The 24,621-nt window shown below is 49.5% G+C and overlaps 9 protein-coding genes across 9 annotated transcripts; 5 read left to right on the plus strand and 4 right to left on the minus strand.

The window, feature by feature from the left end:
- Positions 1-5,010: 5,010 nt before the first annotated feature.
- Positions 5,011-6,317, plus strand: ACHE_21449S (uncharacterized protein; the record flags this gene model as incomplete). The annotated part of the gene is made up of 4 exons (XM_043275534.1): positions 5,011-5,378; positions 5,427-5,566; positions 5,614-5,822; positions 5,874-6,317. 4 exons carry the CDS (start codon positions 5,011-5,013, stop codon positions 6,315-6,317), a joined length of 1,161 nt encoding a protein of 386 aa, XP_043134513.1.
- Positions 6,318-6,641: 324 nt separating this feature from the next.
- On the minus strand, positions 6,642-7,211 carry ACHE_21450A (uncharacterized protein; the record flags this gene model as incomplete). Its single annotated transcript, XM_043275535.1, has 1 exon — positions 6,642-7,211. The coding sequence occupies one exon, from the start codon at positions 7,209-7,211 to the stop codon at positions 6,642-6,644; it is 570 nt and encodes a 189-aa protein (XP_043134514.1).
- A 3,209-nt stretch (positions 7,212-10,420) lies between these two features.
- On the plus strand, positions 10,421-12,713 carry ACHE_21451S (Zn(II)2Cys6 transcription factor; the record flags this gene model as incomplete). The annotated part of the gene is made up of 6 exons (XM_043275536.1): positions 10,421-10,612; positions 10,680-11,270; positions 11,349-11,500; positions 11,555-11,725; positions 11,785-12,126; positions 12,188-12,713. The coding sequence occupies 6 exons, from the start codon at positions 10,421-10,423 to the stop codon at positions 12,711-12,713; spliced, it is 1,974 nt and encodes a 657-aa protein (XP_043134515.1).
- A 1,733-nt stretch (positions 12,714-14,446) lies between these two features.
- ACHE_21452S (uncharacterized protein) lies at positions 14,447-15,692 on the plus strand (the record flags this gene model as incomplete). The annotated part of the gene is made up of 2 exons (XM_043275537.1): positions 14,447-14,627; positions 14,680-15,692. The coding sequence occupies 2 exons, from the start codon at positions 14,447-14,449 to the stop codon at positions 15,690-15,692; spliced, it is 1,194 nt and encodes a 397-aa protein (XP_043134516.1).
- A 1,265-nt stretch (positions 15,693-16,957) lies between these two features.
- On the plus strand, positions 16,958-17,915 carry ACHE_21453S (formate/nitrite transporter family protein; the record flags this gene model as incomplete). The annotated part of the gene is made up of 2 exons (XM_043275538.1): positions 16,958-17,354; positions 17,407-17,915. The coding sequence occupies 2 exons, from the start codon at positions 16,958-16,960 to the stop codon at positions 17,913-17,915; spliced, it is 906 nt and encodes a 301-aa protein (XP_043134517.1).
- A 588-nt stretch (positions 17,916-18,503) lies between these two features.
- On the minus strand, positions 18,504-20,207 carry ACHE_21454A (putative isoamyl alcohol oxidase; the record flags this gene model as incomplete). The annotated part of the gene is made up of 1 exon (XM_043275539.1): positions 18,504-20,207. The coding sequence occupies one exon, from the start codon at positions 20,205-20,207 to the stop codon at positions 18,504-18,506; it is 1,704 nt and encodes a 567-aa protein (XP_043134518.1).
- Positions 20,208-20,903: 696 nt separating this feature from the next.
- On the plus strand, positions 20,904-22,106 carry ACHE_21455S (uncharacterized protein; the record flags this gene model as incomplete). The annotated part of the gene is made up of 2 exons (XM_043275540.1): positions 20,904-21,099; positions 21,160-22,106. The coding sequence occupies 2 exons, from the start codon at positions 20,904-20,906 to the stop codon at positions 22,104-22,106; spliced, it is 1,143 nt and encodes a 380-aa protein (XP_043134519.1).
- Positions 22,107-22,234: 128 nt separating this feature from the next.
- Positions 22,235-23,230, minus strand: ACHE_21456A (NAD(P)-dependent alcohol dehydrogenase; the record flags this gene model as incomplete). The annotated part of the gene is made up of 1 exon (XM_043275541.1): positions 22,235-23,230. The coding sequence occupies one exon, from the start codon at positions 23,228-23,230 to the stop codon at positions 22,235-22,237; it is 996 nt and encodes a 331-aa protein (XP_043134520.1).
- Positions 23,231-23,524: 294 nt separating this feature from the next.
- Positions 23,525-24,253, minus strand: ACHE_21457A (glycoside hydrolase family 75 protein; the record flags this gene model as incomplete). Its single annotated transcript, XM_043275542.1, has 1 exon — positions 23,525-24,253. One exon carries the CDS (start codon positions 24,251-24,253, stop codon positions 23,525-23,527), a length of 729 nt encoding a protein of 242 aa, XP_043134521.1.
- Between the last annotated feature and the right edge of the window lie 368 nt (positions 24,254-24,621).

A 24,621-nucleotide genomic window follows, 5' to 3' on the forward strand; every position in this document is an offset into this window, starting at 1 on the left:
GCTGACCTTGGGTGTTACAGGTGAAAATATATATTTACTGCTGGAGTGTGCAGGTGTATCCTCTACCAAGAGAACTACTCTCATGAAGATTGATTTAGGGGAACATTTGCCTGAATAAGATATCAAGCAGTAGCAGGAGCTGATTTTTATATATTTCCAATGCCTAGTCCATATAGTTCAATATGTAATTGTTGGAAAATCAAGAAAATGGGAACTTGATGATTTTATCGTGAACTTTGCGGATCTACATGGATAACTAATGGATATCATGCGGATAATCCAAGGATATCCATATCATATCCGCACTAGTGTTCATTTAAACCTATCATAATATAGAGCGGTACTCCATAATAATAGATCTATCTACTCTACATGTAACTCCCTGCAATAGTCAATGTCCCCTGAAGCCATGTTTAAATCTTTCTGTGAGTCCCTCACATTTTGCTCAGTGATAGTTTCCTATTTACACATTTTTCAATATGTCACAAAACCAACAATCTCAGTTTTCTGATTCTTTCTATGATTCTGACTTTCTTCAATCAGACATTATACAACCATTCTCTGATAGTCAGCAAACCATCCTTTCTGCACCTGATTCAGACTTCACTTTTCCACCACCACGACCTCGTGCTCCTGATACTCTTGCTCGGGTTGGTCCTAAATTCCGCCAGAATTGGATTCTTTACAGCAATATGGCAAAAACCGACTTTGTTGAATGGTGGTTAAAAACAGACTTTGGATCAAAGAGGGAGGTGAGGAATACAATACATTGGGATGGTAGAAAATCATCCAAATGCTGGGAGCAATTTGAACAAGTTGCACATGAAAAGACTGGCGAGCCAAAGGTCATGTGTAAACGCTGCCATAATATCCTTGTTCACCCACATCATCGCCGTGCAGGATCATCTCCAATGCAAGCACACCTCAAAGGATCTGGCTGTCGCAGTCTAATACCAAGAAAGCGAGGTGTTGATCAGCTTCTACAGGACTCAGTAAGGCTAAGTGCTGATATAATTCTTTTTCTTACTTTAAGAACACTAATAATGTTAATAATTTCTAGTCACATTTATCCGCCAAGAGAGTGTTTACCCCAGATCTATGGATGGAAAAGCTGCTTAATTTCATCACTATTGCACGGCTTCCCTTCCGTATTGTTGAGCATCCTGAATTTAAGGACCTTGTTGAACTTGCACAGCTTGCCCCATCAAGACCAGATATCCCTTCCACCACAACTATTCGACGCCATCTACACACAATGGTTAAAGAACGACAACAAAAGCTGCTCCAGAGGCTTCCACCAGGAGGGAAGCTTTCAATTGCACTTGACTGCTGGACATCTCCCTTTTGCCAAGCATTTATGGCAATCACTGGCTATTTTATTGATCAGGAATGGAACTACTGTGAGATCCTTCTTGGCTTTGAGCCGCTTTATGGAACCCATACTGGCAGTAATCTAAGCTCAGTCCTCTTCAATATTCTCCAGGAGCATAATGTCACTGACCGTGTGCTATCAATCACAACTGATAATGCATCGAACAATAACACCATGATGTCAGGCATTCAAGCATCTGTTCAGGCACAAAATCTTAATAGTGATACCATTATTATCCGGGTTCCATGCATTGCACATGTTATTCAGCTGAGCTTGAATCAGCTCCTTGGGAAAATGAAAGCAAACCCAGTCAACGATACAACAGAGACAGAATGGTCAGATGCATGTACACACTCCCTTCATACAAGATATCAGACAAAGGAGATTGCAGACACATTAAACAAGGTATAATATGCTCTTATCCTCTACCCTAATATCTAATAACTACTAACAGTATTGAAAGGTTCGGAGCCTTGCTATCTTTATCAATGCAAGTCCACAGCGCCGGGAAGCATTCCTAGATCTTCAGACCAAACAGCCAAAGCTTGTTCCTTACCAAGATGTTCGTACACGCTGGAATTCTACATTTTTGATGCTTCGCCGTGCCAAACAACTGCAGCCTATTTTCGATGAATACTGTATGATGCATCAATATCTCCATTTCAAGCTCAATAAGGAGGAATGGCGCCAAATTGAGTATCTTCTTTGGGTTACCCAGCCTTTCTTTCAATTCACCACTGCCCTTTCAAAGACAAAGGATGTTACTGTTCATCTGATCTTTGGCATTTACAATAAGCTGTTTGACCACCTTGAGGCATCTATACAGCAGCTTCAGCGCAAGAAAGTCCCCTGGAAGAAGACAATGCTTGATGCACTAGAAGCAGCGCGGTCTAAGCTCTCTGATTACTATGGTAATACAGATAATGAGCTCCATGGTGATATCTTCGCAATTAGCACAATTATGGCTCCATCAAACAAGCTTCAGTTCTTTTCCACTAAGGATTGGGAGGATGATACAATTGACTATTGTGCACGATACCGCAATAGCCTTGACAACTATCTTGAGCGGTATAAAAAGCAGCTTTCTGATAAGCACATACTGCCAATGCATCAACCATCTACAAGCCCTACTTCTGAGCTTGAGATGCTACTTAACTCTACAACCCCCAGATCTCAGCATTCACAAACAAGAAAGAATAATGATGAGCTTACACAATATCTAGAGAGAGGTCAGTGCTTATTTTATGTCTTGGATGATTATGACTAACACTAATAGCAGGTCTTGTTTATACTCCTCCAAGACTCTTCTGGAAAGAGCATGAGCTTGAATTTCCAGCACTATCAAGCCTTGCTCGGGATATCCTTTCTATCCCAGCTAGTGGTGCTGGTGTTGAGCGCCTCTTTAACTCTGCTCGTGATATCTGTCATTATCGTCGAGGAAACCTCAAATCTGATACAATCAAGGATCTGATGATGTATATGTGCACATCAAAGTTTGAGATTAAACAAGAGGAGCTAGATTTGATAAAAGAGTATCTCTCAGCTGGTGAAATTACAGGCATTGAGGAGGAAAAAGCCCTCTCTCAGCCCCAGGAAGATTTGGAACCAATAAGCGACAATGAGGAAGATGATATACTATATAACTCACAGCCTGCAGCACCTAGTGAGCGTGCCCTAGGGAAACGACGCAGAAGCATTTCTTCTGAGCCAAGGGATGAGATAGACCATGAGCTTGATGATGATGATGGTGATCATCCTCTACCTAATATACCAGAAGAAAAGAGTAGTATGCAGGCACGTTCAAGAAGAGTTCGGAAACAGCCAAAGATGCCAGCTGGCTTTGAAATTGATAGATACTAGTTCCTATTAGAAGAATTACAATAAATTGAGTTATGACAAAAGTTCTCTTCGATCCAATATCAACAAATGTGAATTATTCAACCAGTAGACTTTCTTACAACTACAATACCATTTAATACTGCCAAGGATCGCATAAATTATGTAGACACAGATTCGTCAAATTTGCACTGTTTACATATCCACATGGATATCCAAATCCACATGCGGATAGCAAATGCTATCCAAATCCATATCCGCACGGATATGAGGATGTCAAATGCTATCCAAATCCGCAAATTTGCGGATTTGGATATGTATAATTTGGATATTTTGCGGATCGTGTCGCAGTCTAGTACACAGGGTATCCCATGTATTCATGTGATTAAAAGATATGTTGATCAACAGCGTTCATTGAAAACTGAGGATTTCCACCAGCAATGGCACCTTTATACCCCAGAAACCATGCCTGTGCCAAATCCCTGTGAAATGATTCTTGAACCACATGTTGTTGACTCTGTTCGAGGCAGGCCTTCAGGCATGTCAAATCGGCCAACCCCAACATCAACGCCAGCATCGACCAACCCAATCACAGGCACTGAGCGAGAACCATCAGAATTTGAGCGTGTATTGGCCTGTGAGCAGCCAAGGCATGGCCATAGACAGCCACAGAAGGATGCAGTGGCACCTGAGCCATCTCAGGCAAATCCAGAATCATCTTGGGCAGACTCTCCAGAATCTGTGCTTGTACTGGAATCACCTCCTATGTCGCCAGTGCCAGGAAGTGCCATGCTTGATGGTGTACGCAGCTCATCACCTGACATATTGGCTGCTGCACCAGTTAGAACCTCACGAAGTGGTCGGAGAATTAGATGTGTTGGCAGGGGTGATGAAAACTACCAGTATTATTAATTCGAGGTGTATTCAGGAAGGGGGTAATGAAGGCTTTTAGTTCTTTAAATGTTAGTGTACATAGTCGATCATGATAGTAATGATAAATCTCAGTTCAAATATGCTACAGAAATATCACATGACAAGACATCACAATTTACTAAAAACGGCTAGACGGTGTGCCGATAGCCAACAAGGGGTGTGCCTGTAGCATGAGTGGTGTGCCTGTAGCGAGAGGGGTGTGCCTGTATCAGCTCTCGTTGTTTATACCCACGCCGATCGATATACGACGCTCCAATGCCAGGATGGCGGGACCGTCGGATGAGATTCCAGCCTGATGATCGTTTTGTCCTGTCTACTCCGTAGTCTCTCGGCATACTCTTTCTAAGTTTGGCTAAACTTCTGTCATCCGGTGGCGTGGGTCTGGGCATACTGCGCTCTATGAGAATAGTGCACTTGTGCTAGTGAAAAAAAGAAAATACAAGATGAAAAATTCAGCCATGATTGCTTATTCCTTGGCCCTCGTCCTCAATGGTATGGCCACCGGAAAATGCGGAATATCGGGAAATGTGAGAGATGCTAATGAAATGCACAGACACCTCGGCTCAACGAGGCCATCGGTTCATCGTCCGGCTCTGGTCCCAGGCTCTTGGACTTTGTGATTGCTCCCACGGCCGAACAGAAATTCTTCGCCCTAGTTGTTTCTGCTACAACTCCACCAAGATTAGCACCGTTTATCTGTCATTTCCGGCGTCCCATCTAGGCGGGTCTGCCGTGCTTTCTGCAGAGTTATAATTCCGTAAATCTCCCCTGCTCTAGGCTCGCAGTCTGAGTTTAAGACGTTCTTGCTTCGATGTCACCTTTTTGTATACGCTCGTTATTTGTTGCTGCTGTCAGGTTGATTCATTATTATGGCCGATAACTTCACCATCGAGGCCTTTACCCTCCTAAGCTTAGCTGTGGTAGTCATAGGGGTACGCACGGGCGCCCGTTTGTCTATGGTGGGCATCCGCAACTTTCAGGCTGATGACTATCTTATGCCGTTGGCGGCCGTGGTCTATGGCCTCGAAACCGGTGCTGCATATTGTGTCGGGGCGAAATGGAAAGGCCTCGCAAATAACGCCATGACGGACGCCCAACGGGCTGCCCTCAGCCCGGATTCAGAGGAGTTCTTTTTGCGTGTTGGGGGCTCGAAAACGCAGGTGATGGGCTGGTCCTTGTATACGCTGTTGTTATGGTTGCTCAAGGCCTGTATGGCGGTGTTTTATTCGCGTCTAACGTGAGTGTTGATCCAGATGCAGGGGTGACGACGATGCTGACTCTTTAGTTCTGGGTTAATGAACATGCAACTCCGTGTACGCTTGGCCTATGTTTTCATTGGTGTCACCTATATTGCCGTTATCTGTTCGATTCTCTTTGGATGCCATCCTATGCATAAGAACTGGCAAATATATCCCGACCCAGGCAGTATGTCAACTGTATCCCTTCCATCTGATCATCTCTGACATGCGCAGTCTATTGCCAGCCGGCCGTCTCTCCAATCGACGTCTACATGACTGTCACTCTCAATGTTGCCACGGATCTATACCTCATTACCATTCCTGCTCCGATGCTCTTCAAAGCCCGTCTCCCCTGGTGGGAAAAGTGTGAACTCCTCATCCTCTTCAGCGGTGGTTTCTTCGTTATGGCGGCTGGTATTCTGCGCTGTGTTTTGATTGTAACTGTACGTCTCTTCTCCTCTTGAGCCTTTACTCTTCGTATACTGACAAACCAGGCCGGTGCCAATGGCGCCCAACAAGCCGGTAGCTGGGCCTGCCGAGAAACCTTCGTCGCCGTCGTCATCGGAAACGTCCCCATGATCTACCCCGTCATCCGCCGCGTTGCTCGCCGTGCTAACGGTTACATTTCGTCCCTTGGCGGCGGAACCTCCGATAACCTCTCCTACCCCATGACCGGTGACCGATACAACACCGACAAGTCGAACCAGAGCCGTCGCAAGAAGTTCCGGCACCCGCTCTCCCTCCCTGGTGAAAGCCAGTGGATTAATACCATGAACAATGATGAGCAGATGATCCTGCCTACCTCCAGACAGCATCCGCCTACTTGCGAGTCCAATATGCATGACCAGAATTGGGATGCGGCGAGTCAGCACAGCCAGGATGGGATCAAGGTGGTCCATGAGACAATCGTTCAGAGTAAGACGAGAAATATGGTGTGAAAAACAACCAAGAAAAAAAAATTTCCTCTGTTTGGGTTATAAAGGCATAGGCGTTATTTATACGGTTGATGTTCAATGCAGGCCGGACACAGGCGGGATACATGATCTTTCTTTTCCTTTGTTTGATATACCCATCGACGGAAGTATATCGGTGCTTGATAGACGAATACACGACATACTAATTATATATAATGCAAGACTGTTCATGGAAATATCATAGGCCATGATCAGGTCAGACCAAGCTGTGACAAACATTAGATTCTAATTATTTTACATGATATACACCGTAGACAGATACACATACAAACACCCCAGTGGACAGCATTATGGCTCCATCCCATTCATATCATCCGGTGTCAATATTGACTGCCACTCTTCCGGACTAACGCGTAAGCAGAGCGTATAGTAGCGCCCTTGGATCATTTCGGACTCCCCTTGCGGATTCCCCGCGAGGGCTAATTTCGTCCCGCCGGCAAACGGTGTACTGAACCAGATGGGGTTTCCCATGGTATCACCACCAACCCAGCAATCCTCATTACACGACATGCTGGTGCCGTACAGCAACGGACTGAAACCATTGCAAACTGCTTCCGGGATATGCAGCACATTCTCCAGGACGATAGTATGCGAGCTAAGGTCCTGAGGACTCTTGCAGAGCTCCAATTCCACGGTTCCTACGCCTGCCACTTGTAGTTCGTCGAAGGGATTGAAGATGTTGCTTTTAATTTGGCGCGCGACGGGGCGGTATGTCTTAAACGAGGCTTGATCTCGCGCATAGTGACAATTTCCAGTGATGACCATCCAGTCATAGCATTGCCGGTTGGCGGACGAGCCGACTCTGGTTCGCTTTCGAGGTTCTTCGGCTTCTTGTGCGATATCGTCGGGGACGCGCATTGTCTAAGGACGAGAAATCCGATTAGCAAATGTTATCTTGCGACGGTTTGCGCTAGGTAGATACAGACAACTCACGGCAGGATTGAATAGCTATATTGGAGGCTAGTAATCGCGGTTGTTTCCTAAGCACAGTGCTGGACGCGATTGACGGCGCCTGTTGGTCCTGGTAGTGTCAGCGACGGCTGTCACAGCAACGAAGCTGAGCACTCGATCTGATGGATCCCATCCGAAAGCGGAAAACCGGCAGTATATTGAGGCGGTGAGATATTATAACTTCCAGCCAATCGCTTGCAGGCGGTACCTGGCCAGCTGTCCAAGATAGGCAAGAACTGGTGTGCATATAAAGCATTAGTCACTATTGCATTTTAGGCTACATAAAAACATTGTACAAGGTTGTACAAGGTTGTACAACCAAAAGCAGCATACAGTGCCATAACCAATGCAATTGCAGTCAAATACTAAAGTCCCTATGTTCAGCATCACTATCAGCACTGCTACAAAGCAATTCAACTGTTGACGTATTATGTAGGAGTGGTGGCAAATGCTACGGCACTACATGTATCACACCGTGAATTGCACACACTGAACGGAGAATGCATTTTATTGGGGGCAATGGCGGCTTACAGAAGGTAGAGCGTCAATGTTAGAGAAGGCAGGATGATTCTACTGCGTCTTAGTGTCTTTACCTCCCTACTGCACACTATCTAGGGAGCATTCTATGGATTACGTTGAGAATGCGTGTAGCCTACCGGACAGTTAGCAGTATAATAATGGGCTGTACAGTAAGTACAGCACAAGTACGACTTGGGGTCTGGACTGCCACGAGATTAGGCTGTCCGTTTTGGGAAGGCCAACACTTCAGAGCTTTCCCTTTCACAGCAACTGTTCCCTTCGACAATCATTACCATCATCTCCAGCATATCCTTATGATCTCATCTCAACAATCTCCCTCGCCAGACACGTGGGAGATAGTATCCGCTCCATGCTCCTTCGGCTACTCAGAGAGTGAGAGAGAAACCAGTTGGTGGTCCCTCTGGCCACTCCGCCGCCTCTAGGATCGATTGATTGGGTTCGCTTTATATTTCCGGACGAATCAGTGCCAGGAGTCCAGAGCTACCACAAAAACGTCACCTCGTTGCCCCTGGTACTCGGGCGAAAACTTGGAAGAAGTGGTCTTTAAGGTCACATTCCGCCTTGAGGCGACAGTACTGAACGGAGGCATTCCCTCTTGGACCACCCGATGAAGCATACGCACTCATTATTTTGCTCAATACCACGGGTTGTCATGATACGTGAGCGAGAATATCCATCAAGGACGTGAATCTCGCTAATCTGGGCCTAACGATCTGAAGGGGCTGCTGCGCCTTGAGAGAAATCACAATCGTGGCAAGAAGGTTTTGGTACTTTTCCTTCTCCTTTCCCATGGAGACCTATACCCGATTACCTGCTAACTCACTTGGCTCTCAGAAGAAGTCGTAGGTCCTTTTTTCTTCGACCGCTTCTCCCATCGTCTCGCGCATTGTTGCTTTTAGATACTGCGAATGGTGACTTCCCCATGGTTGCCCGAGACCCTTGACGATCCTCCAACTCGGATAATGCATCGTATCCGAAAATCCCCTTTGCCAAAGTCAGAAACACTTGAAACTCGCCAGATGGGAAACATCAGTCCGAGGCACACTACACCTTGGTGGTACAATCTCGAGCCTGGAAGCAGTACAGTCCAAGCGAACTTTCTTATTTCAATTTGATCATCTCATTTCAATGTGATTTTCTCCCAGAAACCCAGAAAAAGTTTGCGCAGTATTGTTTAGCGACGAGTACGTATTGACGAGGTTACCATAGGCATTCGCGGGACATGGAAAACATCGTCTTCTCACGGGCATCTGCAAAGATAATCTTTCTTCATAGGATTCTTCCTGTCGTTCGCGAGGACATTGCTTGCGTCAAGATAAGGCAGTTCAGTGAAATCCATGAAGAGTTATTTTCTCGGGCCTATGTTACGACACTGCACGAAGCCTACGGAACTCGGATATTGTCAGTTAGCGCCGACAGCGAATGAGTATCTGATCTCACAACAAGTCGTCCTGGATCAGGGCCGGTATAAACTTACAAATCGCCACGCAAGGCCGCGGTGCTCTGACTCGACGGCTCTTATCTGGTGTGCAGCGGTCAACGAACGGGTGCCGGGTGGATGCTAACTGGACAGAGACGTATCTCGTATAACATGTTGCTATACTTGGATTGGATGCATTCAGCACAAAAGACGTCGATCGATTTCGGAATGTCCCGTGTATTGGGGGGGAAGGGGATTTGCAGTACGAGGGTGCATGGCAGAAGAAGGCGTGCTCCGGACAAGAAAGTACCTGTCTTCGGAGCCGGTATCGTTGACAATACAGCCACTCATGTTAGGTCGGGATTTGAAAGGTTTCTTTTTTCTTTTTTTTATTTATACTTACGGTGACAGAGGGGTTTCATCTGGCATTCGATCCGTCTCGTCATGAGCATGAGAGCCAGCGCCTTCCTGTTCGAGGATTTAAGCTTAACTCGCCCTGGGATAAGGTGTGGCAAATAACAAGACCCATGGGCATCTGCGGCGCCACTTACGGGAAATCTGGAGAGATGTCCCACGTGAACCGCGAATGACAGAACAGCATAGAATGGGCGTTGTAAGAAAGTGCTATTCTCGTCTATAACGACGAAGGAAAGCATTACGCATCCCAAGGCGCGCCCGGCCAAGTCCAAGAACCCCCCCGATACGGGGCTAACCCCGTGTGGCCAAAAGCACTTTCGAGGTTGCCCAGTGACCTTCTCTCATGCGATTTGGATAGCCAATAATATCGGATCCTATGGAGGGGTTGTTATTTCCCCTAGCATACCCCTATTTTCATTGGCCACTTGCCGAGCACCACCTGCCGGAGAGAATCGCCAGCGAACAAAAGACATGACCAGAATAGGCGCATCCACAGATCACGGTGGTGGATTATTCATTAGTACCGCAGCGCATAGTTGAGTGCGGTTGGTTGCTGATTGGCAATCCGGTACCAAATGCCGGTCCACCTCCAGCGAGAGAAAGATTTGTATCTGCTGGCTGGATGAGGGCGAAGGAGGGAATAAAGCGGGTTTAAATACACCGCACATAGGCATATCTATGTCGAAAGATTGTTCCCTTTACACAGAAAAATCTAACATCACTACGTCCTGCCCTCTTGATGTCCGATCCACTCTGGCCGTGGCCTCCACGACCGATTGCTCCAGCACCTAAGGGCGGCAGAGACGAAACTCAGACTGCTTCCCTTTCCGGACATCCCCCAACGGGCCAGGGTTCATCCGACGAGACTCCTCTGCCCCTTCGAAAGCACAAAACAACAGCCTGTGAGACATGCAAGCAGAAGAAACTCAAGGTATGGTCCTGTTTTCTTTTCTCCTTTCCCCCGGCCCTCTGCTACGGCTTATTCTGACGGGGTCAAGTGTCGTGGTGGCCCCCCATGCGACTACTGTCTCATCAACGGCATCGATTGCCGAACAAACGAGCTGAGCGACATGCGCCGTAAAGGTGCCATAGAGCGCAAAATTGAACAGCTTGAGGATGCCGAGCGTCTTCTGCTAGACTTGGTCGAAACCCTAAAGAAGGACGACCAAAATGTACGCACCTGCCAGCTGATCAACTTGATCCGCAGCAACGCGTCTCTAAGTGAAATTCGCGTTTTCCTCGAACGGCAGTTCTCTCCGGAGGAGCTGGAGAGGATGCCCGAAGTCGTCGAGACTCAGAACCACCTCGCACGGATACCGAAAGAAGAATCTTACGCTCGTCCGCGTCGATATGTGATGGCCATCCAGCGCTTGGCCGATATCCCCATCTATCGTGTACCCGCGAAGCCCTGGACGACCGTGACCGACGACGATTTGGTGTCTCATCTGATTTCGATATGGCTCACCTGGAGCCACCCCTGGTTTCGTTGGGTCAACCGGGACCTTTTCATTCGGGACATGCAAGCCGGTAATCTGGACTGCGAGTTCTGTTCGCCATTCCTGGTGAATTCCATTCTCGCAGAGACAAGTGTATGCAAACATGATTGCTTAGTGAACAGGTACGATGGAGACTGACTGATGAAACCCGTTTCTTTTTCGGGATTGCAGCTTTACTCTGACTATTGCGAGGTATTCACGGTTCCGGGCGAGATGATATCCAGAGGGGACCATTTCTACGAGGAGACGCTGCGATTGCTTGAAGAAGAGGAGGAACAAGTTAGTCTCCCAACAATACAGGGTCTAGTCACCTTGTTTGTACGGTAGGTTGTCTGGCTGCATCCTCGACAATAATGGCAGCTAACCCCCTGGATTAGCGTTGCAATGACGGGAAAAGGTCGCATTGGGTGGATGTACCTGGATATGGCCATTCGGGCAGCCAAAGAATACGACGTATCGCATCCGTACCGACCGGCAGACCAGGAATCATCATGGATCGTGGAGGATGCTATCAATGAGACGCTATGGGGTGTTTTCAATATCTGCTGGTAAGTCTACATCATATTTTTGATGATAAGAACGTGCATAACAAGGCTGATTATTCCAGCACGGTCAACCTGTGCGCACTCAGGCACGTCGACATGGAGCCTCCGCAACGACCCCGACCTTCGATGAATCACGAGAAAGCGAGCGATAGTTGGACACCGTACCCGAAGCAGAAGGACCCGGTACCAAGCCATTTATCCTGCTCGTTTCACCGGTGGTGCGATTTGTGTTGCATAATGATTGTCATAACCCGGACATTCTTCAACTCGGAAGGTAGATCTTCACCGTCAGACTTGCTGGCCATTGGTGAGAACATTGAGCGCCAGCTCCAGTGCTGGTATGCCAATCTGCCAGAATGTCTACGTGTGCGGGAGACAACAGTACCGCACATACTCTATCTGCAGTATGCCCGTCCCGTTGTACCGGTTGGCTGTTCAGTTTCGTGTACTGACGTATATTCTCAGCTTGTTTTATCACACAGTGCGCGCACAGCTTTACAGCTTCCTCCGATCGCAAGCCGACGGAGTTGACACAATAGGCGTGGAGGAATATAAAAGCCGTCATTTCTCCACCGCGCGGCGCATTGCCGCCCTGTTTGACATGCACCGTCAGCAATGGGGCGTCGAACGCATGCACCAGTCGACGATACACTGTGTGGCGGTCGGTTGCCTGTCGATACTTGAAGGGTTGGAATTTCCAGAGAACAGCCGCGCGTTTGTCACGTTGTGTACTGTTGCGCGAGACTTTGGTCGCCATTTCGGCCTGGCTCGGGGTGTCCTGCAAGTAATTCAAATCGTTGCGCAGAATAACAGGGTTATTCTCCCACAAGACACTCATGCACTTTTTCAGGAATTTGAAGAGACGCGTTGGACCGGTGAGAGGCCCATGCAATCCAGCAGCCTGTACTTTAGTGAGGTGTACCGACTCGCACAAGGGGTTGGTGATGATGAGAGAGATGCACAGCACCAGCCAGACTGGGATTATTTATGACTTGTATGAGTTACGCTTGTTACGAGTGCAATTGCACTTGAATCTAGATTGATACCCTTATGGTCCATCTGGAAGGAAATGCATAATGAAGTCAACGTTTCTGTCTACTATTGGGCGCTTCTAGATATCGACCATTAGATGTAGACGAATACCTTGGCGGTTATTCTGGCGCATAGACATATGAACTGTCTTCGACCGAGAGCTGAATCCTTGACCCCTTCTTGTTTCTCCCTCCCTGCGTGCTGCATTGGGGTCTCTTCTTTAGACTAGCTCTGGGGTTGTCGCGGGGAATACTTCCCTGCATTGTTGCTCCCTTGGATTGCGCCCTTTGTAACCAAAAGAGTAATCCTGGCCGCTTTTGCGATTGAAGCTGGTGCAATTATGCTTGTCGCGACCAATTGAGCTCAGGACTATGGCCGGAGAGACGTATTTCAAGCCGGGCAGGTCGCGCTACTCAATTGCGACAACTCCAATTGACAATTGAGTGTCTGCTTACTGCCGGATATACATATTGTGCTACCATGACTGAAATGATACACATATTGTGCTCTTCAAGTACAAGCTTGAGTGGCTTTTAGAAGCATTTTGATATTTTCCTGTCGTCGAAATCGAAATGTGTCAAGCCAAACACCAGTACCCGTACATGAAGAGCATGAACGCTGGGAAAGCTTGGTCGCCCCCCTGGAAGAGGAAATGATGGCATTGACCTTAACAGGCAAGAATCGCAGCTGGGAAGAATTTAATAAAGGATTGGCGTATGGATTTGTGTTGGAGTTTGAGAATTAGGTAGATTTGGACTCTATTTCATGGAGGATCCGGTGTATTTGGAATGTAGCGCTATTGATGTAGGTACCTGCCTAGCCTGTGAGAAATGCTCTGTGTTGACTTAATATAGTGATGACTCGGTTGTTATCGGTACTGTTACTCTATCTATAACGCCAACATAGCTGCTAACTGCATAAATATTCGGGATGGCGTTGTATTCGGACCTCCGGCGAAGAAACTCGCAATGCGCGCCGGCACCGCACCTACAACGGAAGCTGCCATTCGAATGTGTTTCTGGACAGCTGAGATTACCGACCCGGAGCATATTCTCTGTTACTGCGACATCTGCTGGCAGCTGGGAGGGGGCCATACTCGATGGACCAGATAATTCACGAAGTAAGACACATCCCATCAAGCTATCCACCCCTGCACACCTGTAACCGCTGAATCAGGATGATAACGCGAGCCATGAACATCATGAGCATGAGCATGATAAGCATGAAGAGCCTGATAACCGCGATAATGAAACTAAAGATAATGATAATGACCATGATAATGACCATGATAGTAACGGCAATAGGACCAACTGCGCATCCTCACCGGACAACCCCAAGTGTACAACTACACCGACGCCTCCGGGAATCCCGCCATTGCTACTTTTGCCCAACCCTGCATCCGGCCACCAGGCCATCATGGGCGATCGAACCATCATCCGGACCATCCTCCTCCATGGCGGACAGCGAATGCAGCCTTGAGGCGAGATCTTCGCGAAGGCAAAGCCTGGGTGGGTGGATGCATTGCGGAAAATGCCGCAAAAGAAGAGCTAGACAATGGCGAGGGAAATAGACATGGTTCAGTACTGGCACTCTATAGTATCCGCATTGGGAAATCCGTAGATAGCGCTGAGTCAGCGGAGGTCTTGTCGCTGCAATTAACTACCTCCGTTTCTCTCCATCGCGCGAACAGAGATGGACAACCACCACAATGCAGTCCACGATGCAGTTTACGACGGGCAGTATGGCGCTGGCGATGAATTCACACCAGACGAAGCCCCTCCGCCATACTCGTTGCTCCCGGAGCCCGGTTTAACCCAGAACGAGACCGATGATGACCCGTCGGCTCGAATGCCCAAGCCATGTGTCGTTCCTCGTGAGTCCATCAGCAGTGCTACCAAAAGGCATGCAAGCTAACGTGGGGGTAGAAACTGCGCAGACATATCACGGAAGCATCTATCGTCCATTTGCACGCGCGTACTCGCCCGATCTCCTCCCTCACGGCATCACTCGCTCCGATTTCATCGCTTTCGTCGACGGTCTGAACGAAGTCTGGTTAGCCGATCCGTACCTGCAAGCTATAAGCGTGTCTGGGAATGTGTTGAATTTCATGCCGCTGCTGGAAACGCAAATTGTCGGGCTGGGTGTTACGGTCGCGGCGGAATATGGGTCCATCAAGCTGTCGCAAATGCGCACCGAAGCGTACCTGCGACTAGCCAATACAGAACTGTTCAAACCCAAGGGACTCCGCGTGCAGATCCTGAAAACATGGGAGATGATGCACACGGCTGGAATTCCACGGACTGTGCTGCAGCTTCGGCCTGTCGGGGAAGATGAGCGGTTTGAGGATCTGGACGACACAGACACTGAAAAGGGCCAAGAGAGGAGATACGATCCGCAGCTACGACGAATGGAAGCGTTGAAAGACTACGTGATGCCCTTGACATTCGACCCCGGGAGACCGTTATCGGACAACTGGTTGAAGCAAGCGTCAGAGAAGCAGGAGCGATTCTTCTCGGAGAGGCAGAACAGTATAATCCGGGGGAAACGGGAGAAGGCGGCCAAACAAGTTAGTGAAGCCGAGTCGGCTGAAAGGAAACTCAATCGGCAAGCCGACGAGTTGGAATCGGCCAAGGCAAAAGCTTCTGCCCGGGCGGCCGAACGGCTGTCGGGTCCTCTGGGCGAGTCAAATCAAGGTCAGCTCTGGATTCAAGAAGATTTGGAAAAGGAATTGAAGAAGTTAGACAAGCAATTACAGCGAGTTAGCCGAGAGAGGGAGAAGAAGGTTACGCGTAAAGTCCAACAAAGTGAACGGCGTCTGCACCGGGTGGAAAAGCGCGAGCATCGGATTGCACAGAAAGTGATGTGGATAGTGGTTTCAGCGGATGATGGGACTGGCTTTGAGAACCATCTCATGGAGCACACCACTTATATGGAATGAGCAACAATAATCTACTCCGTACGCATACTCCGTACGCAGTACTTACCCCGTACAAATCCACCATATCCAGTCTCCCCGGATATCTGTCGCTGGTGACAACACTGCTCGGCACTATTGTAAGCCGGTCTCGCAACTGCTCAATATTCAGTCTTCACAAAATTCTCAATCAGGAAATGCTCTGAACGTCTGCACTGACTCTCGGCTGGCAGTTGTTGACCACTCGTCCGTGTGGAGTACTGGATAGACGTGGGTCTCTAAGAATCTTGCCCAATATCACTCAAGTAGATGACTGGGATACTCGCGGTTGTGGCGTGTCGAGATCCAAGGAACTGACTCGATGCGCGGCAGATACCGTAATCTGGCTGCGAACAGTTATATGCAACGTCTAAACAGAGTGGCAATCCATGTCTTCCTGCATCGCTAGGCCAGTCCACCATATACTACTCATGCAATACGGAACAGCATCCGGCATAGTGCAACATAGTAGTGCTTTACACCCACGTATGAACATAAACGACAGCCGCGGTGCACCAGAGTGTCACCATTGCCGCATCCTATCGTCCATCGTCCGAGCCGACTACGGAAAAGAAGCTTTTTCAAGCTTTCTAAACCAAGTCTGTGCTTTTCTTTTCGCAAATTGCGGTGAACCTTACCGGTCCACTCGGATCCTGGAAGAGAAAAGGACCCCTCCGGTGGGCGCGAGTACGCAGTGCGAACATGTTCACGGACGAATGCCGCGCAGTGGATATCATGAACCACTGGTATGCCCCAACAGCCAACAGATAAGGAAAAGAGTTCTCTCCGGCAAAATCCGTGGGAAAGTTCAAGGACGGCACTTAGGCTGGGCCAATGATTCTCCGTCATTTGACTTGTCAGGCCGGGCCGATAGCCGCTTCGGCTGGTGTCGAGATCAAAAGGCACTAAGTCAGCCTCAGGGCCAGACTAAGAACGCCGATCTGTGATCATCCATGCAGAATGCGAACAAAACCATGTGTGTTCGGCTTGCGAGGTCGGACTGGAGCGCTGATAATTGGACAGAGATAATGGGAGATAATGCTGACCTTGCAGGTTGCATTGGCGTAGTTCTCGGCAGAGATATAAGGGTGTTCATACCCGGCTTGTTTTCTATTTGTTTTTGTCTTCATCCTCCTCACGATTCACGAGTGTATGAGCCAGCGAGCCGGCTTCGATCGATAATTTGTTTCTCCGTTGTTACCATTGAGCGAACCGAATAATATACGACACATTGCACAGACACACAAAATATGCTCGACGCTCTCTCACCCAACGACGTCGTGGCCTCGGTCAGTCGCACCGGTGCTCTGAAAGGTCACAGCCGGCTAGATAAGGTGTTTTTCAGTTCTGTCTTTGCGGGAAGCTTGCTTGCATTTGCTTGTGGAACGTTGCTGAGCACCAATGCCGCCGCCTGGTACCAGGATAACGCCGGAGGATTGATTCGTACTCTCAGCTCCCTGGTTTTCCCCTACGGATTGGCGATGATTATCCTCTGTGGTGCCGACCTGTGCACGAGTTCGTTCCTGTTCACCACCGTTGCCGCACTGCACCGCAAGCTGTCCTGGTGGTGCGTGCTGGTGCACTGGTTTGTGACGTTCTGGGGCAACTTGGCTGGTTCTCTGTTTGTCATGGCGATTATCTTTGGCTGTACGTTGGTCCACAAGAAACACACTGGTTGACTCTAAGCTAACATGAGCAGACGGAGAGGTTTTCTCGGCCGAGCCCTACAAGTCTGAAGTCATCTCGTTCGCCAACAAGAAGCAAGTTACCCCCGATTTCCACATGGTCTTCCTGCGCGGTATCGGCTGCAACTGGCTCGTCAGTATGGCCTGCTACTTTGCCCTGCAGGGCCGTGATCTTTCCTCGAAGCTGATGGGAATCTGGTGGCCTATCTTCGGTTTCGTCTCGCTCGGATTTGATCACGTTGTCGCCAACATGACTCTTATCCCGATGGCCATCTTCCTCGGTGCGCCGGACATCAGTGTCGGACTGTACATCTGGAAAGGTATCATCCCGGCCTTAATTGGAAACATCGTTGGGGGTGCTCTGTTCTGCAGCGTCTACTTCTGGTACATGCACCTTATGGAGGTTGAGACCCTTCCGTTCTTCAAACAGAAACAGGACGAGAGCCACAGCGAGGGCCAGTCTGAGACGCCGCACAAGGACGACATCGAGGCCAGGGCTGGTATGATCTCTGCTACTGCTTAAGCGGCCTGCTTGATTGATCTGAATCATGAGTACGGAGTATAATAATGGGCTTAATCTTATTATGATGTAATGTAATGCTTTGAATGATAGTTGTGAACATATGATGCTTAATATTTTCATTGATGCGCTGTAAAAGCAACAAGTCCCTACCAAAAGTGACAGGAAATGGCGGCTCTCTCAATACCCAGTCTTGCGCATGCTGCTTCCATTTTGTTTCCTTGCCTGGACCGAGTCAATGGAATTGAGTTGCCCGCAGCAAGGAAGTGAGATACACGGAGTCTTCAGCTTTGTCTTTTGACCTCTAGCAGCAGTGTTACTACTGCGCTGCTTTTGCATTTATCGGGCTTGCGCCTCGATCGATGGTGCTGAAGAATATGTTTTGTAGGACTATCGAGTTGTTCTCGCGGACTTCCCAGCTAAACATGCCGGCATAAGGATCCCTGGCAGGATGTCACCATGTCAGTCAGGAAAGTGAATCAAAATCGCACTTCAAAGATGGTGAAAGAAAGATTCATATCCAAAGAACACATGTTGCAAAGAATAGTGAATTAGCTTGTTTTGTAGGTATTATTATGTACACAAAACACTCTATGATAGAGCAGAAAAGCAGCTTCCCTGGGCCTCAGTCTCCTTCCACCCAATGCACTTATAGCAGTTCATCAACCCATACGGGTCATACTTGTGCTTGATGGCCAGAAGCTTCTGGTAGTTCTCCTTACCCCACCAGGCCTCCTGCCAGTCCTCAGTAAATGGGTTTGCCTCATTCGTGTATGCACCGCTGCCGGGAGTGATCTCCTCCAGCATCGCGGTCATCTTGTTCGAGTGGGCGATCTTGCTCTGGCGTTCGGAGAGGGTGCTGTTCCAGGAAAATGCGGTTCCGGCGCCCAGGGACCAGATTGACTTGCGCCATGCAGGAGTGGCAGAGGTCGCGTTAGGGTCGGTTTCGTTGTATAGCACGGGAGGCACGACAGGGATGTACGGGTCGCCGCCCGAGGAGACAAGGTAGTCGAAGAAGTCCATCAGACTGCGGCGGCCGTCGGCGGAGGTGAAAACCGACTGGGGGATGAGACGGGTGGCTGCGAAGTGGACGTTGCCAACGGTGACGGCGTTTGCCGAGACGAAGGCGTCATAGAAAGCCTGCCAAGAGGGATAGCGCTTGATCAGAACAGTGCCATTCTGCGAGCGGGCGTACGCAGCGACCTGGGCGAGCGACTGGTTGGCCTGCTGGATGGAGACAAGGGGCGAGACGTTAATGAGCGAGTTACCCTTGATGTGACCACCCCAACCCTCGTGTGCCCAGCGCACGGAGTTGTTCACGACGATATCCATGAAGGGCAGGACGTTGTCGTCGGTTTTGGGGAACTTGATCGATGCCGCGGTGAGAGGCATGTTGGGCTCAACGCGGTGGGTGCTCTCGAGGACGACGCCAAAGGTACCGCCGCCGCCGCCGCGGAGGGCCCAGAAAAGGTCGGAGTTCTGACAGGCATTGGCGATGCGCAGCTTGCCATCGGGAGTGACGAGCTTGAACTCGACAACGCGGTCGATACCGAGACCATACACGGGGGAGAGAACGGAGTGACCACCAGCCTGGAGCCAGCCACCCGAGGCGCCGACAGAGGAAGAGTAACCACCGATAAAGGTCATGCCATGGCGGTCGGAGAAGCGATAGACTTCATCGAAGATAGTACCGGCGCCGATGGTGACGGTGTTATTGATAGAGGACAAGGCGTTGGCGGGGCAGCCGGCAGGAACAAAGGTAGCATTGTACTGCAGCTTCTTCAAATTGCGCGTCCACAAGGCGAGAGAGCCCTTTCCGCTGCTACGGCCGAGGTAGTCGTGGCCGGTGTTCTTGATCACGAGTGGAACGCCGGTGGCGTTGCTGAAACGGAGGGCCTGAACAACATCATGTGCATCATGCACGTCGATATAGTAGTCGGGCACATTGCCCTGAGCACAGGTGTGATTCCGGATCAGGGAAAGATTGGAGGGATCGTTGTTATCGAGCAGGCACTGGTCCTGCGGATTGGATGCGCACATTTCATCCTGGTTGTTCATGTATCCATTCGGAACTGCTCCCCGCAGCTCCGGCGAGGTGTAGTTGTCCTGGACGATCGCACATTTCTCGGGATCGCTCGCAACTGGACGGCCATTGTAGCTGGAGAAACAAGGCAAGGACAATGGCTTGTTCTCTTGCAGATGACCGTGAACAGAAGCATTCAAGGCCGACCACGAAGAGATATTGGCGGCACTGGCAACGGATGATGCCAGTACGAGAAAGAGTGCTGGTCTCATGATGGCGAATATTGGCAATCGGCGCCAAATATTGAGCCTGCAGTTGAGTTTGCGAGAAGCCAGAAAAGAGAGAGAATGGAACCAAGAAATAATCCCTCAGGCACAACGCTCTATAAGACCACACCAAACGGAGGCTAGTTTCCTCTTCTTTGCTTGGAGCCCGGTAAACTTTTTGCAGAACCGGCCGAAGAAGCCGAGTGGATTCGACCGAAGTTCAGCCAGCATGGAGAGATGCCTTAAGATACGCCGTATGTCTTATGCCCGAGACCTAATTGAGCCGCTGCATCGAATTATGCAAGTTTCATACCCCGGTTCTGCGGTGCATTCCATAACACGGCTCTATTATAGATCTCGATATGCCGAGAGGGTTCATGCTATGACCGTATCGAGGCATATTCTTGGTGGCGTGGATCTAAGACAAGCCCCAATGTTGGCTCCGAAAACCCATATTAAGTTAAATAGAACCGTGGCTAAAGACCGAGCCAACCGACGATTGCCCACGAACAAACTTTGTGTGTGTTGCTTGGTTTCTCAATGGCAACCCATTTTTACTCTCGCTTTTCCCTCCCTCAGGGGCAGAAAAAAATTCTCACAGAAGGGGAGGGAAAGGGAAAAAAAAAAAGCAAAATGAAATGAATGCATGAACACCACCATAGCCAAACTGACTCCGTTCGTTTTATTGATCTACTACCGATCATGTATGAAGAAAATACCTACTGGAAAAACGTCCTGACCATTGTGCCCATTGTGGGTTCCGGAGTGGCTACCATAATCTATTTCTTGCGCCTGTTTGCTCGTCGTGTGGGAGGAACAACGAGATGGCAGCTGGAGGATATCCTCATGGGGATTGGAGTGCTGATCTCTTACGGCGCTACGGCCTTTGTCGTCTACAGTCAGTCTAATCCTCCGCACAACCCTATTATATTGATCCCTGTAAAGCTAACCGAAGCAGCCGCCTTCAATGGCGTTGGCTTGCCGACTAGCACCCTCCCTCCCGATGAGCGTCGACGCGTCCAATTCGGTTCCTGGATGATCCAGAAGTTCTGGGCACCATCAATGGCGTTCATTAAGATCTCGATTATCGTCTTCCTCCGTCGTTTGCTGGGAACGTTGACCTTCTACCGCGCTTTTACAATGGGCCTAATTGTATTCGTCACCTGCTGGGCATTGGCGGCTCTGTTGGTTAATATCTTCCAATGCTGGCCGGTCCAGTATTACTATGACAAGGATCTGAACGGACATTGTATGGGACACCAGCGGGAATTCTTCCAGTGCATGGGGTCATTGGCATTGATCGAGGATGTGTTCATCTTATGTCTACCGATTCCGGTGGTTTGGCGGTTGAAGATTACCATGCGACAAAAATTCGCTGTGACTTTCGTTTTCTCCTTGGGCGGACTGGTCTGCATTTTCAGTCTGCTACGTCTCATTGAGTTCCGCAGGTTCATTGTCACCGACCTGGCCTCATCTAGTGCCCTGGAATCCATCTGGACCGTGCTCGAAATTAACGTCGCCATCATTACCGGTTCGCTGCCGCTGTTGAGGCCATTACTCCAGGGTATCTTGGGTCGTATGCGCTCCATCAGCAATAGCAAACGTTCACACCACTCCAACAGCAGATACTATCACCGACCATCCATGCCGACGCCGCCAGTTGATCTGCACAAATACTTCGATCCCCGACCACTGGACCATAGCACCACGGTGAAGTCATCGGCAAAGGAGACGACAATGCCGCCTGATCAGTTCTATAACTACGAAAGAGATGATGAAGGCCACCGGACCTCCGATGTTGAGCTGCATGGAATTGCGGTCACGACGGGGGTAGACCAAGATGTTGAAGACAAGTCTGATATTGGCAATGCAGAGCCGGTTTCCAATCGGAACTGGCCGTTGTAATCATTAATTCAAGAGACATACAACATATGAGTTGCATGATGTATATAAATTTTATGATCACGAGTTACGCTTCGTTCATTAGGTACATTATCGTTATGTATATACTGCTCGCGGTACGTAGACACAAATCAAACCACGAGAATACCCCGGTAGCGCATTTTTCCTGCTTCCAAGGTATCCAGACACTCCTGTATGCCTTCGACTGTCATCGGGTATCGCACACTGATTGGTTTGATGCCGTGGAAGGCCGCGAAGTCGAGCATATCCATGTGCACCTTTCGTGCTGCGACGATGGAGCCCAGCACCCGCAGACCACTTGTCAGAAGGCCCATGTAGGGGAACTTGAAGTCCTCCATAGCGACCGACAGCGGTGAGATGCTCGCCCCAGGAGCCAAGACGGGGATGTAAAGGTTCCAGTCGGGCTGGCTGCTCGTCGTCACGACCAGGTGGTCAACAGGTTTTTCGATTTTCAGCTCCTTGGCGCCCTTGGTAGGATAGAATTCAGCAGCGCCCAGCCTCTTCGCTTCTTCGCGCTTGTTGTCCGTGCCGGAGAAGACGACTACTTGGCAGCCCATCTTGGCTGCGAACTGGATGGCCAGATGGCCAAGGCCTCCAATGCCGACAATTCCCACGCGTGCGGTGGGTTTGACCTGAGCCACATGTAGGGCGTTGAACACTGTCGATCCACCGCACATCAAGGGGCCCGAGTCCTCGTTGCTAATGCCGTCCGGAACACGGAAGAGGAAGGCTTCGCGCCAGACGGCGTGGGTGCCGAACGAACCCTGGTCCAAATTGGCGCTGGCGTACATCTGGCGTTCGGGACACATGGTTTCCCAGCCGGTCAGGCATTGACGACATTGTTCGCAGCTGTCATGTTCGTAGCCCCAGCCGACACGGTCTCCTTTCTTGAGGGACTTGACGTTTGGACCGACGGCAGCGACGGTTCCGGCCCCTTCATGGCCTAGGGCCATGTCGGCCTTGCGGTAGTGCACATCGGTAAAACAAACACCAGAATGACTGATCTCGACGAGAACTTGGTCTCCGGTGAGGTCATCGCGGTGGGTGGTGGTTTTGCGGATGGATCCATCGGAGGATCCTTTGAAGACGGTAAAATCGTAGCCCATGGTGGATATCAGATATTATTCAATTGGACGTGATGGGATTCCAAAGGACCTTGAGGATGAGACACAGTATTTATAGAGCGAAGAGAGCTCCCGAAAATTTTGCGCATTGCTACTCTACCATCCTTCCGGAAGCAGCAAATGATATCATTGCACCGGTTCGAAATCGGACCTTCCGGAAGCAGCAAATGATATCATTGCACCGGTTCGAAATCGGACTGAATTACAAATAATGACCGAGGAAGTGACTTCACCCCAACCAAACTCAGCTGAACAGGAAAAAAAAAGGCAATTCAATTATACTCTGGCCACTAATGCATCTCCTAGGGCCGTGATACTCGCTTCGAATTCCCCATAAGATCTCGCAGCCCAGTTAGCGGTTCGCGGCACTGCATTGGGCCCCGCGAATGCAAGATACAGCACATCGGGTTCATCGTGCCCATTGCTGCTAGTCATGCTATCTCCGAAGCACGCGGTCGCTAGCGCTAGACTCGCCTCGCCCACCAGAGGCATGGCATCGTTTCCGTTGATATCGCCCCAGATGCCGTAAATCAGCTGGCCTCCGCAGACGACAGCCACCACGCTAAGCGGTTCGATGCCGTGATCGCGAGGATCGAAAGTCACATCCCCAACATTTCCCAACACAACATAAGGGTGGATCGAAGCGTTTAGGTCGGTGATGTTGGATAACTGCTGCACCTGGCGCCGGAAGGCCGTCGCGGGCTGAGTATCGCTCGATCCCAGGCAGCGCGGATCGGGATTTTGCTGGTCCCCATCGCAGTCAATGTCCATGTTAGCTAGGTCCGTGCCTGGACCTTTGATGTAGAGTCCGCGGCCGGTGAAGTTCCTGTCACAGTAATTCCATTCGTTGGTGCTGTCGTCCTGGTCGAAGAAGCCATCTTGTAAAAGATTGTCACCCGTGCAGGGACCCGCATTCTTGACTGTATCGTAGAATCGTTGCAAGTTGGATGGGATATCTCTGGCCAAGCAGGTGGTCAGAGCCGCCAGGAAGATCAGCAATTTCATGTTGCAATTGCTCGTTCAGGTGTGCGACAGCATGCATAGAAAATAACCGCATACGGCGTATACCTGAGGCGATTATATACACAGGACGGCATCGCGTCAGTCTGTGCGAGAAATGATGCAGATATAGCTGGACTGTTTGTGAGGTCATGTTTCTTCAAGCGTGAGTTCAGCAATTGTATAGATCACCATGACCGAGTGAGCACCCATTGCCGGCCATACAACAGCAAAATTTGCACTCGGCAGCGTTCAATGCCAGCCCCCCGGGCGAATTCGGGACACAAAGGAATAGAAGAATCAAAAAGACTTCTGCCTTCTCCTGTCTAAATTAAAGATTGTCATGCCAAGAATTAGTCATTCTGGACATCATC

Source organism: Aspergillus chevalieri, chromosome 2, assembly GCF_016861735.1.
Source record: "Aspergillus chevalieri M1 DNA, chromosome 2, nearly complete sequence".
Taxonomy (NCBI): Eukaryota; Fungi; Ascomycota; class Eurotiomycetes; order Eurotiales; family Aspergillaceae; genus Aspergillus; species Aspergillus chevalieri.